Source organism: Petaurus breviceps, unplaced genomic scaffold (assembly GCF_028583685.1).
Source record: "Petaurus breviceps papuanus isolate PSGF00001 unplaced genomic scaffold, PetGlider_PUasm1.0 689, whole genome shotgun sequence".
NCBI lineage: Eukaryota > Metazoa > Chordata > Mammalia > Diprotodontia > Petauridae > Petaurus > Petaurus breviceps.
The window spans coordinates 4,542,028-4,560,230 of record NW_027186458.1 but is presented as its reverse complement, the minus strand read 5'-3'; the positions used below and the strand labels follow the sequence as shown (position 1 = coordinate 4,560,230).

The 18,203-nt window shown below is 38.2% G+C and overlaps 1 protein-coding gene and 1 pseudogene across 1 annotated transcript in view; one reads left to right on the top strand and one right to left on the bottom strand.

The window, feature by feature from the left end:
• QRFPR (pyroglutamylated RFamide peptide receptor) overlaps window positions 1–18,203 on the bottom strand; it is a 90,992-nt gene that overhangs the window by 16,122 nt on the left and 56,667 nt on the right. Inside the window, exon 2 of the mRNA XM_069104840.1 lies at window positions 9,515–9,673. Within this exon, the coding sequence (XP_068960941.1) occupies window positions 9,515–9,673 (159 nt within the window). The remainder of the gene's footprint in view (window positions 1–9,514; window positions 9,674–18,203) is intronic.
• On the top strand, window positions 12,519–16,618 carry LOC138174526 (hsc70-interacting protein-like; annotated as a pseudogene).

Below are 18,203 nucleotides of genomic sequence, written 5' to 3'. Positions count from 1 at the left end.
GGGACTACATCAGTTTAAATAATTCTTTCTCTGGGCTAAAAATATTTGATTCAGAACAATAATGTACTATTCTAATGTATTTGAATAACAAATAATCAATAAAAATTGGCTTGGATATGCCTAAAGCACAAAGTACAATATTAATCTTTTTCTTTAAAACATTTATAACATATATATATATATGTATTATACACATAAACATTTAAAACATTCTAAAACCTAAAATTTCTTTAAAACTATGCTCCCTTTGGAATAAAGAAGCAAAAAACACATTTCCCAAAAAAAGCTTTGCCTTCTAATGGGGAAGACACCGTGTACATATATGGGCATATATAAAATACATCATTATCACCATCATCATCATCTCAGCTAACATTTATGTAGTAATTAAAGGCTATCAAAACTCTATATTATCTCATTCAGGCCTCATGACAACAACTTTAAGTAGAGTATTTCCACTTTACAGATGAGGAAACTGAAGCTAGAAGTTAAATTACTTGCCCAAGGTTACACAGCTAGTGCCTGAAACAAGATTTGAACTCAAGTCTTCCTAACTCCAAGCTCTTTAGTGTATTTGCTGTTCCACCTACCTGTAATAGACACTAAGTATAATTCGCTATCCTTTATTCTTTTATAGTCGGTGATTTGTAGACTGTGACACAAACCAACTAGATACTGGCTTTTGGTAGCTGAATTAGAATATTGGATTAAAGTTTATCTTTAGAAAAGCTCCAATACCAGATAGGACAAAAGGCACATATACCTTATCTTGCATCTACATCTTTTTCATTTTTGAAGATCTTAGGATCAAGGTGCTTAGGATATCCAGCCTCACAGAGGCAGCTAGTGGTACAGTTGCAATGGATTGGCCCTGGAGTGAGCAAGAACTGAGTTCAAATCCAGCATCAGACACTTACTAGCTTTGGGTCCCTGAGTAAGCTTTTTGTCTTTCTTTTCTCTACTTTAAAATAGTGGCAATAATGGCACCTATCTCATGTAGGGTTGTGGCAAGGATAAAATGAAGTTATATTTGTAAACAGGGCCTGGTATTATATAAATGTTTATTCCCTTTCCTCCTCTCTTCCCTTCCCAACTCACAAAGTTGCTTCCACAACCCCTTCCCCTCTTTGGTGAGTCACTCACTCAATGACCAATATGGGACTGCTTCACTATTTCAAAGAACAAGACTTTCAGTAGTCATATAACCTTAAAGTTTCTGAATGAGTTCTCTGAGATGACCCTTATGAGTGTTCCCCACTGACTACAACTTCAAATTCATCCCCAGAAACACCATGAGCCACCATGAAGCATTTGAGCCAATCACTATGAATCTTACTCTAGTTGTGCAAAGAAACTAGCATTTCAATTATCTCCCTTGACATAACTATTCTGCCTTTCATTATGTTAATAGCATGCAAGCTTTCTGTTGAATATATGACCCAACTTTCATTTTGTTATGTGATCTCCTTGTAACTATATAGGGTACCAGAAATTTTCCATATCTTTCTTCATATTAAAGAGAATGTCATGCATAATATAGATCTGATGAGACATTCAAAATGCATACCATGGGGGAGGGGGAGAACTGGCTTTATCGAATTTAATCTAAATATAACTATTTGCATGAAATATGTATCATTAAGTATTATGAAAAACTTTCATTTCTTACTCTATTCTATAACTCTATATTCTACTATTGAGGAAATTGAGACTATTTGTGTTGAATATCATCAGCAATATATTGGATTTTTCTTCTGAAATTGTAGCTATGAAATTATATGTCATGCATTATTATTCATGAAATTTTAGATCGCCTTGACCTTTCAGCCTTTGCTTTCAATGACTGATTAAGGCTATCAAGGTTTTCAGATATTCTTTTGTTTTCCACATTTTATCTCTACATGCTTCTTTTGTGTTGTCATTAATCGATCAATACGAATTTCAAGTATTCTACAGGTACTGCTGTGAGAAAAGCTCCCTTTCTAATAAATCACAGATGTCTCATAAATGTCTCATTTCATTTCCATCCTGAACCTGAACCCACTGGACCAGTCTGAGTCAGGTCGGCCCAGAATCCTTGGTGTTACTTAGCAAAACTGAATCATGATGGTCAATGAACTGACCAGTTGAATTAGGGGAAGGAAGGACAAAGCAGAGTCTCTAGTAATCAAATGATGGATGTAGCAGCCTGGCCCTCTCTGGCCACAGCTTTTCTTGTTGAATCATTTCAGCCATGTCTGACTCTTTATTATCCAAATTGGGGTTTTCTTATGCAAAATGCTGGAATATTTTGCCATTTCCTTCTCCAGCTCATTTTACAGATGAGAAAACTGAGGCAAACAAGGTTAAGTGACTTGCCCAGGGTCACACAGCTAGTAAGGTCCAGATTTGAACTCCTGTCTTCCTAACTTTAGGCCCAGCACACTATCCATTACACCACTTAGCTGCCCTGTGGCCACAGAACTTCTAGCTAATTTCATGGTGAGTCCTCTCAGGGAACAGGGAGGCTCCCTCTATTAATCCTATGAGATTAACCTAATGCAGGGTGAGAAACCTGCAGCCTTGAGGCCACATGTGACCCTCTAGGTCTTCAAGTGCAGTCCTTTGATTAAATTCAAACTTCAAAGAACAGCCCCCCTTAATAAAAGGATTTGTTCTATGAAGTTTGGATTCCATCAAAGGGCTACATCTGAAGAACTAGAGGGTCACATGTGGCCTTGAGGCTGCAGGTTCCCTGCCCTTGTTTGGCTACTTAAGGAGAGGGAGATGAATCATAAAAATAACATCACCAGATTATATCATGGTAGGTACTTCATGCATGCTAATTTTGTTACAATTTATGATATGTTATGCAGTCTCCACCATTTCCTTGCGTAATCTACATGTCACTACATCTGGGCTCTAGACTAACCCTACTGTAATTTCTGATAGCATCATCCTTGATCCCATATTACCATCACAAATCCCTTCACTGCACAAAGAAATGTGTGTTACTTAACCATGCTTTTCATTCTCCTTTATCCACATAGCATTGGTTGAGTTCCGTTCCTATGGATGTTTCCCAAGCAGTGTCTTTAGATTCTACTTTTGGATGCCAGTTATTTCACAGATTACATCTGGAGGGAAGCCCCTTGAGGCTACATTTGACAAATCCAATGTCATACACCCATTATCTCTCTTTATTTCTTGGTGAAGCAATAACGTCTGCTTATTCCAAAAGCATTTGTGTACCTGTTTTTTAAACTCTCTTACCTCAGACAAACTGAGATCTGGGCAAGACCTAATTTAGAAAGGCCAAGGTCACCCACTGCATTCTGGGCTATTGCCAGTCATCTTCACATTTGTCTTGCCACTAGACTTTGATGACTCTGGAGGAAAAAGTGAGGCTGGCGACTTTGCACAGCTCTGAGTCACTTGAATCCAATTCCCTTGCAAGTTAAGACATCATCCTCAAGATGTCATTGGCCCTTTCTAAGAAAGAACGAAAACCACCACCAATAACAACCCCTGTATGATCTCCTCTGAGACTGTCATTTCTCTTTCTCCTTTTGGGCATGGAAGTGTTAATCTAGTCTTTAACTAGTCAATAAGGTCTATGATTGGTTAAAATTCTCTGCGTTTCTTTCTCAATGCTTATGGCTCATTTCATAATTCAAAGGATTTACATTGCTTTGTATCATTCACACTGGAGATACATAGTTGTTGATCACTCTAAGTATCTTCTTCCCATTAGCTTTGGTCTCAGAACATTATCAAGTCACTTCACGCATACAGCCTCTACTTTGTATTTGACATCGTGCACTTGCCAGGCTTTGCTTGGAGGAGGTCAATGCATTTGTACATTTTGTCTCCGTTCAACAGTGCAAAGTTACCTCTAGATTGAAGTTTGAAGATTTCAGTCTCCACCCTTCTCAGTGTATGTTCGGGATGTTATACTCATTGAGTCTGAATAACTTTTAGATAATATTGGAGAAAGCTTTCAAAAGATGAGGAATTTATTTAATTTGTTCCATCCTTTCTCCCCAGTGGAGCTAAAAATAGCTTGATGCCATCTACATTCATCAAGTGGTTCATAAGATGTCTTAGTTTGACTCCTTGAATGCGGAAGTCATACTTAGTTCTATTCAAGAGAATAATGAATCGAAGGGTAGGCACAATCATGTAGCTTTAAACTGTCTTACCAGAAAATGGTACAGAGGTCTCCTGTGGCAGGAGAGAGCTCATCTGTGAGTAAAGAAAGGGCTAGATCTTCTCAGCTGATAGGATGTTATGTTTATGTGGGAAGGCCAAAATTAAATAAATCATTGCACAGAGACGTTGTAAACCAATATTAGGCAATTTTTCCAGGAAAGTACCATGTCTTTTCTGGGAATAATTGTGAGAAAATTGGGCCATAAAGGTAAAAACATCACCATGGATTTAAATAGGTATCAGAAAAGATAATTAGATTAATGGAATGCTTCAGTCTCTGGGCTGGCATATGGTTCAAGAGATACCCGGCAAGAGATATTCACATGGCAAGCCTGTTAAAAAAAATTAAGACAGGGGATTGGTGGGATGCCATAGGGAATATATAATTGTTTTGTTTAGGTTAATATTCAGCATAAAGAGGACAAGATTGCTAGCTCTGTAGTCCATGCTAACACAAGAGATAACTACAGAGGGGAGCAATGAAACTTGAGATTAGACTGGACTATAGGCATAGTGACTGGAGACACAGCCCAAAGATTAGATGGCATCCAGTTTATATACAGGGGCCTCTAGACAACACAATGCATGGAGTGCTGGGAAAACTCATCTTCATGAATTCAAATTCAGTCTCAGACACTTACTAGTTGTGTGACCCTGGACAAGTCATTTAATTCTGTTTGTTCCTCATATGTAAAATAAGCTGGAGAAGAAAATGGCAAACCATTCTAGTATCTTTGCCAAGAAAACTACAAATGGGGTCATGGAGAGTCAGACACAGCTGAACCAACTGAACACCAAGTTGATATTAATCTGTACCAGCCTCTTCCAAATTCTGAAAAGTTACTAGAAGTGGGAGTCAGGATAGAGCATGAGTGAAGAACTGCCAGTGGTACTTGGGATAACTCAAAACTGCCTAGCTCTGGAGTATCTTCTTATTTTTGGCCTAAAGAAGTATGAAAAGAGAGGCAAATAGTAACAGATTTAAAGACACTTTTATAGTGTCAAAGGATTTTACAATTTTATGACAAAGTGTGTTCACAGACAAAATCATTGTATGTGAAAATGAAAAAAAATAAATGTAAGACATTTTAGCTGAAGGAGAAATGGGAAAGTGGAGTGAAATGAAATTCCATATTTAAAAAAAAATCAGTATTTTCATGTTTTAGACACAAAGAGACAGTTCATCCCTGAAATCAGACCATCAACCAGATACAAAAGAATCACAAAAACATGATTAATAAGAAACTACTACATAGAAACAGCAGCTGAAAAATACTGAAGCTCAGCTTGCTTCCCAGATACCCAGAAAGCTCCTGAAAAAAGATAATAAAGCATCTCTTCAAATAAAGAAGACACTATATATAAAAGTGTATAATTTTGTCTAGGACCAAGGACACACAATTCAGACAAGATGGGAAGGGCTGACACCAGAGGTCATGCCTTTGATATCCAAAAGCTTATCTGTAGAGTTCTTAAGATAAAAAGAACACAGTTTAGAAATAGGGATAGTGCGCCTGCCTATTCCATCAACCAATTTAGGTGCAGATGCAGAAAAAAAAATCAATGTCACAAAAAATAGAACTATTAATACTATAAATTGACTAAATAATGATGTTACAGAAATGGCTACTCATTGTTAGACTTAATTCATCATTAAGTTATATGGCATGTTGCTTTGTACTTTTTATGTGTACATGCAGTGCTGTCAATGCACATTATGATCTTTATTATTGTTGTCATTGCTACTATTTCCTTTCTCCTTATTTGAAGGAGTCTATTAAATGACATGTTTCATTGTTATATTCACATTGTATATAACATTATTTGAACTTGATATATCCCCATATGATTTTCAGGGAATGAAATTACTTGACCATGGACAGAAATTAACACCAAGCTACAATGGCCTCTCCCACACTGAGGCTTGTTCTCTATCTTTAAGAGGCAATGGGATCTTGAAATAGGAGTTTTAACTGTCATTCTTTAAGGAATCACTGATGGGACTGGGATTCTTAACTGTTCTGAAGGAAAAACTGACTGAGGAGAGGACAGAGGAAAAAAGGACTTGTTTACTGACAAGCTGGGTTTTAACACTTATGTTAAGATAAAACATGAAGATAGTTCTTGAGAAAGACTTTATTGGTATCCTAAGAGGACTGGATAGTAGAGCTGTTTCTACAGTTGAGGCCAGCATTTGTGTTGATGGCTAAAGGTGACTGTGATCTGTCTCATATTGTAAAGAATAATGTATGTCTTTGTTAATCTTCAATAGCTTACAGCTTCACTAAGACTTTTGGAACACCGTGTGGTGTGCGTATGCATATGTGTGAGTAGATTGACATATACATAGGCACATTATGCATATCTGCATGTTGACATATATTCATGTACATATACATTAATATACGTGTAAAAAGACAAATAGATGTATATATGAGAGAAGGAAGAAAGGCAGGAAAGAGAGTCTCCAGCTTATTAAATAAGAAAGATTTAATAAACGGTGATAGGACCTCAGAGCTGATGTTTAACACTTAATGAGAAAGTTGTTACAATTGCATTAATTAATGTAGAAACACCTCCGAACCTAGAATGATCGAGCAAATAAGGACAACGAAGTAATAGCAGGCAAAGGAAGGGATAATTTCTCCATCGAGGCCACATATGGGGAGTGGTCAACCCTAAACCTGTGCCACACTATGTATCTGTAGCAGGTGAATAAATCACAAGTGTGGAAGGATTTATCATCAACAAAGCTGATATAAATATTATATAAATAACATGTTTATTAGTAATATGTTAAGAAATTAATAATATGTTATAATTATTTCCTAAATTCCCTCCATATTTGTACCTTTCACATCTGTTTTCTCTACTGTTTTCTGAGGTTAATGATGTAAGAGGGATTTTAATTCTTCACAGCTGAAGCTCTTTGAACTCTTCAGAGGATAGATAGAAAACAAGTATTAAAATAAATACAGCAGGTCTGCTGGATTGTCTTCCCTATTGATTTCTCCCTCTGTTTTGGTATTTCTGTAACAAACATAAAGTTAACAAATCTGTGGAGACGCTTTTATTCCATGGTCCAACGCTGTTTGCTTCGTATTCTAAAATTAAAAATTTAATCACTCCTCTTACATGGGGGGTTAGGAAAATTTGCTTTCTCTGAGTATTAGGAAAATTGATTGGGAAACCTGTCATTACTGAGAGCAGACAAGCATAACTCTCAAGGAAAGTTATTGAGAAAATTTAATTCATGTTATTGAACCAAGAACCTTCCCTATTTTGTCATGCTCGACTTTAAAACATCCTTTCAAGTTTCTCATTTATTGCCTGTCCATCATTCTTCCTAGGCAGAAGAGAAATAATTGTGGAATGCTGAAGTTCATGAAAGAACCCAACAAAAGATAGGGAATGAATGTGGCTGGTCTTGAATCAACTTTCCTGGTACAATTCTGAGGTGCCTTGATCCCAAGTACCAACAAATAGCTTCTCAGTTTCTCCCTAAAGCTTCAATCAGACCTCCTCTCTTAGGTTTTACCTTCTCTCCAACATTTTTCAAAAGTCCTTTTCCCATCCCTCATACATGTCATTAGAATTTGTTCTGTCCTGTATCTTTTCCTTCATGGCCTAGTCAAATCATGACCTCAGTTCCTTAATTAAGTGAATTTAGTCATTCTAATATAGCAGAGATAGGGAACAGACTTGTGATTTCATTTATCTAAGGGGACTCCCAAGTGAGGAAATTTCCTTTACCAATGCAAGTCACCACATTTGCTATAACTTATAATCTTAACGAGCTGCTTACAATACTGAGATTAAGTGAATTTCTCTGGGTTACAGAGCCAGCATATGTCAAATGGAGGAATTGAATCAAGGTCTTATTAGCTCTAAAAGTATTCACTCAGTATGCTACATTCCTGTCACACAGCATCTAACAAAATAACTTTTTTGACCATTCCTGGTAACAGGTTTTAACATAGACTTTCTGCAGTGAATGCCAGCAACAGTGTGGCATAATGGAGAGAGTGCTGAATTTCATTCAGAATATCTACATTCCAATTCTAGCCCTGGTACCTACAACATACGAAACCCCAGGTCAGTTATAGAACATAGTGTGACAGATTTTAATATTAAAGTCCATACGATCCACTCACTTCATTTTGCAGATGAGAAGTCTGAGCTCCAGAGAGGTCAAGTGACCTGGCCAAAGTCATACAGATGAGTAGCCAAGCTGGGATTGGAATTCAGGTCATCTAACAATGTCTAGTGCTCTTTCCAGGGCAAGACCACTGGATTTAAGTCAGAAGACCTAAGTTCATACTATGTCTCCAAGATTTAGTAACTATGTGGGTCAGAGGAAATCACAGTCTTCATCAGAGTCTTGATTTTGCTATTCGTAAAATATGGATAATCACAGAATTTTTGTGAATCAAGTGTTTTTTAAATGTTAGAATATTATTGTAATGTGGGTTGCCAAGAAGCTATAACTTCAAAACTTTGGTCTGCTCTGTGTTGGCACTATTTCCACTGAGGCAAATCCTAAACCCTGAACACACTGGTCTTCATGGGTTGGAGTGTTCAAAAATGTCATGCTCTGCCCAACAGATGTGAAAGACATTGTTGTGCCAGTGCTAGAGGGTTTGAAGTGAAGCCAGCTTGGGAAGGCTTGGTTTTGCCTGCACAGCTTTAGGGAACCCATGAATGCCTTTCCATTGTGATGACATTTTAGAAGAGAAATTTTGGGAGGATCATTATGACTATATTAATCCTATCATTGGAAGGAAGAAGGAAATTGAGGCAGTTACATGGTAAAGTATATAGAGTTATGGACTTGGAGCCAGGAATATCTGTATTTGAAAACTGTCCCAGACATTTGATAGCTGTGAGACCCTGGGTAAGTCATTTATCCTCTCTGAGACTGAATTTCCTCATCTGTAATAACAGTACCTCTCTCCCAGGATCATTGTAATCCTCAGGTGAGATAGTGGATGTAAATTTCTTTGTAAACCTTAAGGCACTATATAATTGCTAGTTATTATTTATCATTATTATTATCATCATTAATTACTATTCTAGCTAATATTTGTGAGCTATGGCCAAAATATTGGTGTACAAATTAACTCACATTTATATGACACATTAGGATTTCTGAAGTTCCTTCTTTGCATCTGAAAGGAAGCTAAGGAGTACATGGGCTTACCTGGTACCTTAGAGTGGTGCCAGGACAGGGTAGTCTAACAACTATTCCATATCATTTCCCAAGGCCTTCTGACTTAATGGAATATGGGAAAAGCATAAAAACGTTGTGTCCTTGTGAACTTACCCAGCATTGTGAAGGCTCTTTTGTTTGTGTACTGCCGTTTCATTTTCAAAGGGTGCACGATTCCCTGATGCCTCTCCACAGCAATGCAGGTCATAGTCAGAATCTCGGAAACAATAGCAGTAGACTGAACAAATGGCACCATCTTGCAAACAAAAGCACCTGTGATTAGGAGGAGGAAAATAAGGCATTAAAAATAAGTTTTCTTGAAGTGATGTATGATAAGCATGATCAATGAATTTGAGGCTTACAAGCATCTATAAGTTTATATTATGAAAATATAATGCAGGCTTGACACTAGCCCATCTACACAAGCAGCCTGGCCCACAGATGTGGCATCCAGCATGACACTCACAAACCCCTTTCTCTCTGGGTTGGCTCATTCATCCCTCCTTGCCTTCATACTAGCAAGTCTGAGGTTGTTTGTTTATTTGTTCATTCCCAACAACTACATGATTACAATTCCACTTGTCTCTCAGGGTCCTTAGATACTGCTGGTGTGGTAGAAATACATTTCTATTACTCACCATAGTAACACCTAAGCCCCCACCAGGTTTCTTCTTATTTATACAAAATCAATTAGCATGATGCCATTTATATAAAACATTTACCTAATGCAACAAACACAAAAGTAGTCATAACATTTTTACTCAATAAAAGGCAAGAGCGCATAATCAAAATGTGAGTCTACACATAAACCTGGATGAGACTTTGTCATCAAGGTACACAGTGTCTGTGGGGGACAGTGGGCATACACTTAACAGAAACCATTCAGGGTTCTTGAATATTCCTGAATAGTGGAATCAGTATGCCTTGAGTAACTCAGAACATTGGATAACATGTCTTGATATCCTAGGTCTCTTTAGATAACTTTTTAGATAACTCTTTAGATCATCTGCAAAAAAACGAACAATTCCCCAATTGATAAATAGTCAAAGAATATGAAAAGGCAATTTTCCAAAGAAGAAACAAAAGCTATCAATAATTACATTAAAAATGCTTTCTTGATTAGAGAAATGAAGATCAAAACAAAGAAGTATCACCCCACACCTATCAGATTGGCTCACATGACACAAAAGAAAAATTATGAATGCTAGAAGGAATATGGAAAAATAGACACATTAATGCATCGTACATGGAGTTGTGAACTGATCCAAATGTTCTGGAGAAAAATTTGGAACTATGTCCACAAAGCTATAAACTGTGCATACCTTTTGACCCAACAATACCACTATGTGGTCTATATCTCAAAAAATATTGAAAAAGGGAGGGGGGAATACCTACTTGTACAAAAATATTTATAGCCACTCTTTTTGTGGTGGCAGAGAATTGGAAATAGAAGGTCTGGTCATCAATTGGGGAATGACTGAAAAAGTTGGCAATATATGATTGTGATGGAATATTATCAAAATTGAAAGAATGAGCAGGACAATTTCAGAAAAGCCTTGGAAGATTTATACTATCTGAAGCAAAATAAAGTGAGCAGAGAGCCAGTGTACACAGTAATAGCAATATTGTAAAAATGATCAATTGTGGTCAATACAATGATTCAAGATAATTCAAAGGATTCATGACAAAACATGTTAACCACTTCCAGTAAATCTGTTGAACCCTGAGTGTGGATTAAAGCGATTTTTTAAAACTTTCTTTATATTTCTTGGTATTTGTGGTTTTTTGCAACATAATGTGTTTTATATCACTTCATTTGTATGACTGATATCATATTGCTTGATTTCTCAAGGGGTGGAAGTGGGATGGGAGAGAGAGAATTTGTAACTTAAGCATTTTAAATGGTTGTTTAAGATAAATAAAATTTTAAAAATAGTTAACTCTGCAACATGCATTACCTTCTGGGCAAAACAATTACTGTGTTATCTGTTCTGCAAAGATGCTTCTTTGCAACCTGTACTGTACTCTAGTTACCGAAGAAATGACAAACTCTTTCAGTAAACAGCTAGAACTAGCAAGGGACTGAGAAAGTATTACACTCCTTTAGTGGCAAGCAGTTCCCTTAAGCCAGATAACTGACAATCTGCTCATATCTGCAAACTGCAATGGATTTTGCTTTGTCAAGCATTTTTTTTCATACCAAAGCCTATCTTTCTCCTGTATTTGTCCCTCTCAAGTCATAGAAGACAATAGGGAGCAGCAAAAGCATCTGTGAGAGCTTGTCCCTCTCTTGGACTGTAGATAGGATTAGAGAGCCATAAACCCCAGTGGTTCTTCACATACCAAAAGGATTCAGCCATCTTCCAATGAAATCCTAGCCATTGCAGAATCTATCAGACTTCAACCAGATATCTCAGTTGACTCAGACTCAATCAGTTTGCTATATATTGTGTCTTCTACAAGCAGCTTTTCTCACCACTTTCTGTGCCTTGTTCCCAACTCCACTTGTCCTTGGCTTCCTTTCCTCCTTTTCTACTCTTTCTCTGCTTGCTTCCTCCTACAGGCTCTTTCCTAGTTTTGAGGCACTGCCTCAAAGCAGTGACTCATAATAAATAATAACCCATCTTTTATGATGTGAAACTGAAAAATTCTACCTTTTGTCAAATATGACCCCAATAGTCCTTAAATAATTTCCCCATAGTTCTCAGTTTTGTATACTATTTTTCGATTATAACCTTTAAAACTCTGAAACTCTTGCAGAATTATTGTGTGAATTGGCCATATTTGGGGCCATAATAACTCCTGAAAAACAAGGTATGAAGGGAGCGGGATCTGCTTGTATCACATTCAAATTAATTGATGAACCACAATGTCCTACAGCAATTACCTTGGTAATTGGTTTGCCTTTAAATAGGTCATCTAAGTACATTCATCTGAGGAACAGTTCTCTATTTGAACCTCAGAACAGTCTATGTTTCTCCTCAACATTTTATCTTAGAGGATGTTTTTCTTCTCAAGTTGATTTTATGAGGTTTATTTTTTACACGAAATTCTTTTTCTGTCCTTTGAAATGGGAAGTACCTTACATATATATGAGAAGGATCTTTGATTTCTCAGCATGAATAATTCTGAATGTAGGAACTCTATCAACCCGTATAACCCACTACCTGAACCACATAGAGGGTAAGTGACTTGTTTAGGGTCACATTGCTAATTGGTGTCAAAGATAGGATTTGAACCTTGTCCTTCCTAATTCAGTGCTTACTTAGCACTCTACACACTATGGCATGCTGCCTCAGTTTACATTATTACTATAAAATAAGAGAGAATACTTATTTCATGCATGTTTGTCATATCACCCCTTTTAGACTTTGTATATGTCCAATTTCTTCCCATTTAATCGTTAAACTTATAAACCATTGATTATTATTCAGTAAAGAAAATTAGAGGACAAGTCAGCAAATAATCAGAAGTTAGTTATATGGAATGTATAGTAACTGCAATTGGAGGGAGGGAGGGAGGGAAGAGAGAAGTGAGTGTATGTTGACATCTTCAGAGAATTCTTCAGGATGAGGTTACAGCTAAACTTTAGCATGAAAATTTTGATCAATTACACTGCCATACTATGCAAAAAAAAACCCTAAAATCTTCTACTTTTCCTTTACCTATAGAGATATTCACTCAGAAGGATTCCTCGTCTGAAATGTGTTTCAAGTCTGTCTCCATCTTCGGATTCATTAGCATTATCCGTTCAGACATTCATATATGGAATAAAACAACACTGTGCCTGGTGTCTTTTTCTCCATTCTATCCTAACTCCAACCAACTCTGAATACGGATGACAGATGATTACTACAATAATATATTAGTAATAAAACTGTGCAGCAGTGATGTAAGGTAGTTATTCAAATACTCCATTTTGTATCTCACTTCACTACTACTAATAAAAACTCTCTTTCTCTTGAATACTACCAAATTGTAATTCTCTTTGTTGGATTTGTTAGCTCTGAGCCCCAATCTAGAGATAATACTTCTGGAAAAAAAAAGTCTTGTTAGATCTATCTCTAGGTCTTCCCTGGAGATGTTTCCCCTTCAACTGTCTCCTCCCAGTTGTGTTTCCAATTGGTACACTCAGACTAGCAAACACTCATTATTAATGCTGTTTATAGTGAAAATGAAATCTCTAAAGCAAGGAGAAATCAACAGATTCTCCCTGTGCCCTGGAGGGAAATGTTTCAGATATCCATGAAGGACCCTCTAAGTATAAAGGAGGAAAAGTATTATTAAATCCAGATGGATGGTGGACATTTCAGCACACAGCATCTATCTACCATTTCAGTCTTCTTTTGCTTTATTCCTTTCAATATATTCTGTAATCCAGTAATACCAACCTTCTTGCTGGTTGTCAAACATGACATTCTCTCTCCCAAATCCATGCCTTTTCACAGGCTGTTCCCCATGCTCAAAATGCTTGCCCCTACCTACCTGCTTCCCTGGCTTCCCTCAAAACTCAAATCTCACTTCCTATAAGAGGTCTTTCCAGGGGCCCTTCCCCTACCCTACCACCATCACTATCTTCTTCTCTCTGAATTTATCTTCCATTTACACTGTACATAAAACATATCACATGTGTATATGTAGTTGTTAGCATGTGGTCTCCTCGGGAGAAGGAGTTTGCTTTTCTCTGTATTTCCAGTCCTTAACACAGTGTCTGGCACTTAATAAATGCTGTTGATGGACTAATAAATAATGTATCCTAACACTCCTCATACCCAAATAATCAAAGCAGTCTTGCTTCCAAAATCCTGCCTCCTTTTTTGTGACAGTCCCCTCTCTGCCTGTGTTTCTGCTCTTCCACACCCATAGGGTTTTTTTTACTGTTTCCCTTTCTAAAGCTCCGTGTGTTTTCTACTCTACACTATGAACTGACTTCCCCTTCATATCCCTCTTCTGGACTGATTTTTAAAGATCATCTGAGATGTGGTCTGTTTACATCTTATGACATTGCTATTTTTTCTGATTCATTCAAGGGACTCATTTATACCTTGGCAAAGCATCACCTGGTGAGACTGAATTGGTACAGTGGGCTTTACATCTCATTATCTGATCCCTTTTCTGATTTAGTTTTGTGAAAGACGGCTCCTTTACCTAAGCTTAGCTTAAATATATCCATTACTTTGAAGCTACAAAGTGTTTTACATATCATTTCAAGGGCTCCTTGAATATAGATTAGATAGATAGATCTTTTAAACATATTACAGGGACAAAGAATATGAAATCTAGAAGAGGGTCTTAAAAAGCATGCAGCCTAATCCTCTGCTAAATGTAAGAATGCCCTCAAATTGTCAGAAAGTCCAGGAGTAAACACCTCCAGTTCTGGAGAGCTCATTATAGGACCAGTCAACTTAATTGCTTTGTATACATCTTATTCTATCAAATTTGAAGGATTTTTATTAAGCATAGATAAGTACAAGTCATTGGGGCTACGGAAACAAAAAATAAAACGTTCTCTACCATCAACACCCTACTGAAGGTATAACATTAATGAATGAAAGAACGTGGATGTGTTACATATGCACAGATAGGCGCTGTGCAAGTGCAAAGTTGTTTGAGGAGGGGACAGAATATAAATGGTAATAATAACTGATATTTATTACATTAAAGTTTGCCCACCTTATCTCACTTAGTACTTACAGGAGCCCTGGATTTTATCCTGGAGGCAAGGGCGAGATGTACTGGCCATTTGTGAGGTGAACATGGTTATATCTGTGTTTTACGGGCGTTTATTTTAACAGTGATACGGAAAATGTATTCGATAAGGCAGCCACTAGAATAAGGAGACCTGTTAACGTTCAGGTAAAAGATGATAGGGGCTGAACTATGGCGGGGGATATGTGAGTGGAGAGAAGGGGTTGTCGTGGCAGGAAGTGGGGTAAATTGGCCAGACCTGATCCTGAGAGAAAGGGAACCATCCGAGATAACTCTGAGGTTGCAAACCTGTGTAACTGGGAGAGTGGTAGGGCCTTCGACAAAAATAGGCAATTTTGGCTCTGCTGTCCTGGACCCAGTTCTCACCCAGCTAGCGCTTCCACCGGCCCACCTTCTCAGTCTCCTCTGACTGGGCCAGCGCCGGCTTAGTTAAGCAGGGCCGTGGCTCTGGACTCTGGCACCACACCTGGCTCCGCCCACCTTGGACAGCTCCGCGAGCTCCAGGCCTTCAGCAGATAATGCCTGCAGGACCCAAGCCTTCAGCATACATACCAGCTGGGTTCGATTCCTCTCGGAGTGGGTGAAGAGTATATGAGTGGTAAACCCACCTGCTCCACATAAAGAGAAATCAGAAGAAAAAGTCAAGGAGGAAAAGACTGAAAGAAACCAGAGGAATCCCCCAAACTAGAAGAGCTCGAGAATGAGGAAAGTGGCGTCGGAATTGATAAGGAAGGAGGGTTTGAAGGGTTCCTTCGGGAAATGGGCGGTGAAACTGCCGTGAAAACGGATGAGATGATGGATGAAGCTCGTGACAAGAAAGTGGCGGCCATTGACGCCCTCACTAGTGGTGACCTTGAGACAGCCATTCAATCACCCACAGAGGCCATCAAACCGAATCCCCTTTTGACCCTTTTAGATGCTAAGAAAGCCACAGTTTTATAAAACTTGCAAAAGCCCAATGCTGCTATTAGAGCTTGGGAGAGGGGGATTGAAACAAACCTGGATTCCCGGCAGCCCTAGAAATGGCGAGGGAAAGCCACTGGGAGGAGGAAGCCCGTGATCTTGCCATGGCTGGCAAACTGAACTACGATGAAGATGCCAGTGCTGGGCTGAAGGAAGGGCAGCCGAGGGCGCAGAAGATTGCCGAACATCGGCGATAATACGAAAGAAAAGGAGGGGAGGGAGAAATAAAAGAAAAGTTAGAAAGGCTTGGGAGGAAACTTGAGCGTACGAAAAGGGATGAAGAAGCCCAGCGAAGTTCGGAAGCCGGGTTTGGCTATTTTCCAGGTTTCCCTGAAGTTATGCCTGGCATGGGAGGGGTTATGCCTGGCATGGGAGGAATTCTGGGGTCGACGAGATTCATGTTTGTAGCCATGAACGACCTAAAGGTGATGGTAGAGTTCCAGGATGTGTCACAGAACCCCGCACACCTGTCCCGAACATCAGAGCAACCCAGAAGTTATGAATCTCAACAGCAAATTGTCAGCCAAATTCGGAGGTCAAGCATAAAGGTCATTTTAAGAAATAAAGCCCTTGCTGATGGAAAAACAACCTAGATCACTTAATGAAAACCAAATGTACCAGTGACCTTGTGGTGAAGAAAACTGGGACTCTTGGAAGATATCCCCCCCCCCCTTCCTCTGCCCCCATGCAACAGGAACATTTTACAGCGATTGGTTGTCCATTAGTCTATCAGATAATGTTGGCCTACTCTGAGCCACGAAGTTAAGAAACATAAAAAGCATTTTCCAAAATTTTAAAATTACTTAAAGGAAAGATGGTGCATAAAATAATTTTCTTCTTACTAATCATTTTGGGTTTCCCTTGGGCTTGATTAGATTTCAAGGAGAGGAAGAAGAAACTTATATTAAAGATTTCTTATCCAATCATGATGTAAAATTGTTCTAATCAGAGAGAGGTGAACATTCCTCATATAACTGTGTAAAATTTGGAATGGCTTCATGCCTATTGGGCTTTTTTAATGTAAGTATGATGCACTTTAAAAAAAAAAAAAGGCTTCTTTTGATGACAAAACCAACTTGTGGGAGTACTTGGGTAGAGACTGGAGCTGCCTGCAGTGAGGGCTGTATTAATGTTCCCCCATGGCATTATGGGGAGGAATTAAACAAAGCAGACCCTGCATTTCGATGAGGGCATGAGTTTGGGGAATGCTTCTGTGATACTGGCTCACCACCTTGCAATCATGGCTCCTCTTTTCTTCATATGTCGCTGTTATAGCTTGTATTATTTTTAAATTTAAAAGCACATAAGAATTTAAAAATTTTTTTTAAAAAACTTGGACTTCTCCAGTCAGTGTACTCTCCCTTATATATCCCCAATCGAGGGTCATGGGTCCTCCCAGAGTACTAACTTTTTCATTACTAATCCTTATATTTAAACAGTGCAAATAGTTTGTCACAGTTGAACCTGGATAAGTTATCTTGATCTTAGGAAAATGGCCTGTGTTCACAGTGTGTTGGGCCTGGTTTGATTGATTCCAAATACAAAGCTTTTTCTCCATTTGTCTATGAATGTAATGTAATAGCCAAACCTGGCCGGGGATGGGGGGAGGAGGGGTTCTTGTACTAATAACCCTACAAGAAAGAGAAATATAAGAAGAGAGGGGGTTGTTTGGTTTTGTTTGTTTGGTTTTTGCTTAAAAATAGAAGTTATCAGGTATTTCTAGTCACCTTCACAAATAAAGTGCATTTTTCAAACAAAAAAATGGTAAGTTTGGAGAAGGGGCAGAGTGAAAAAAACACAATAGGTCTTATTTTGGACATGTTGATGGGACGTGCAAGTTGAGATATCAAATACAGAAGGGAGTCAGGTTGGTGGAAGGAGAGGAATTATTAGAGTTAAGTTCAATCCTTTATACTTCCTCAACAAAGATCTAGAGTAAAGGTGGGGAAACTGTGGCCTTGAAGCTATATGGCCTTTTGACTGAGTCCAAGTTTTGCAGAATAAATCCTTTTATTAGAGGGATTTGTTCTGTGAAGTTTGGATTCAGGCAAAAGGCTGCACTTGAAGACTAGTGGGTCATATGTAGCCTTGAGGCTGCAGGTTCTCCACCCCTGATAGGGAATGAACTAGA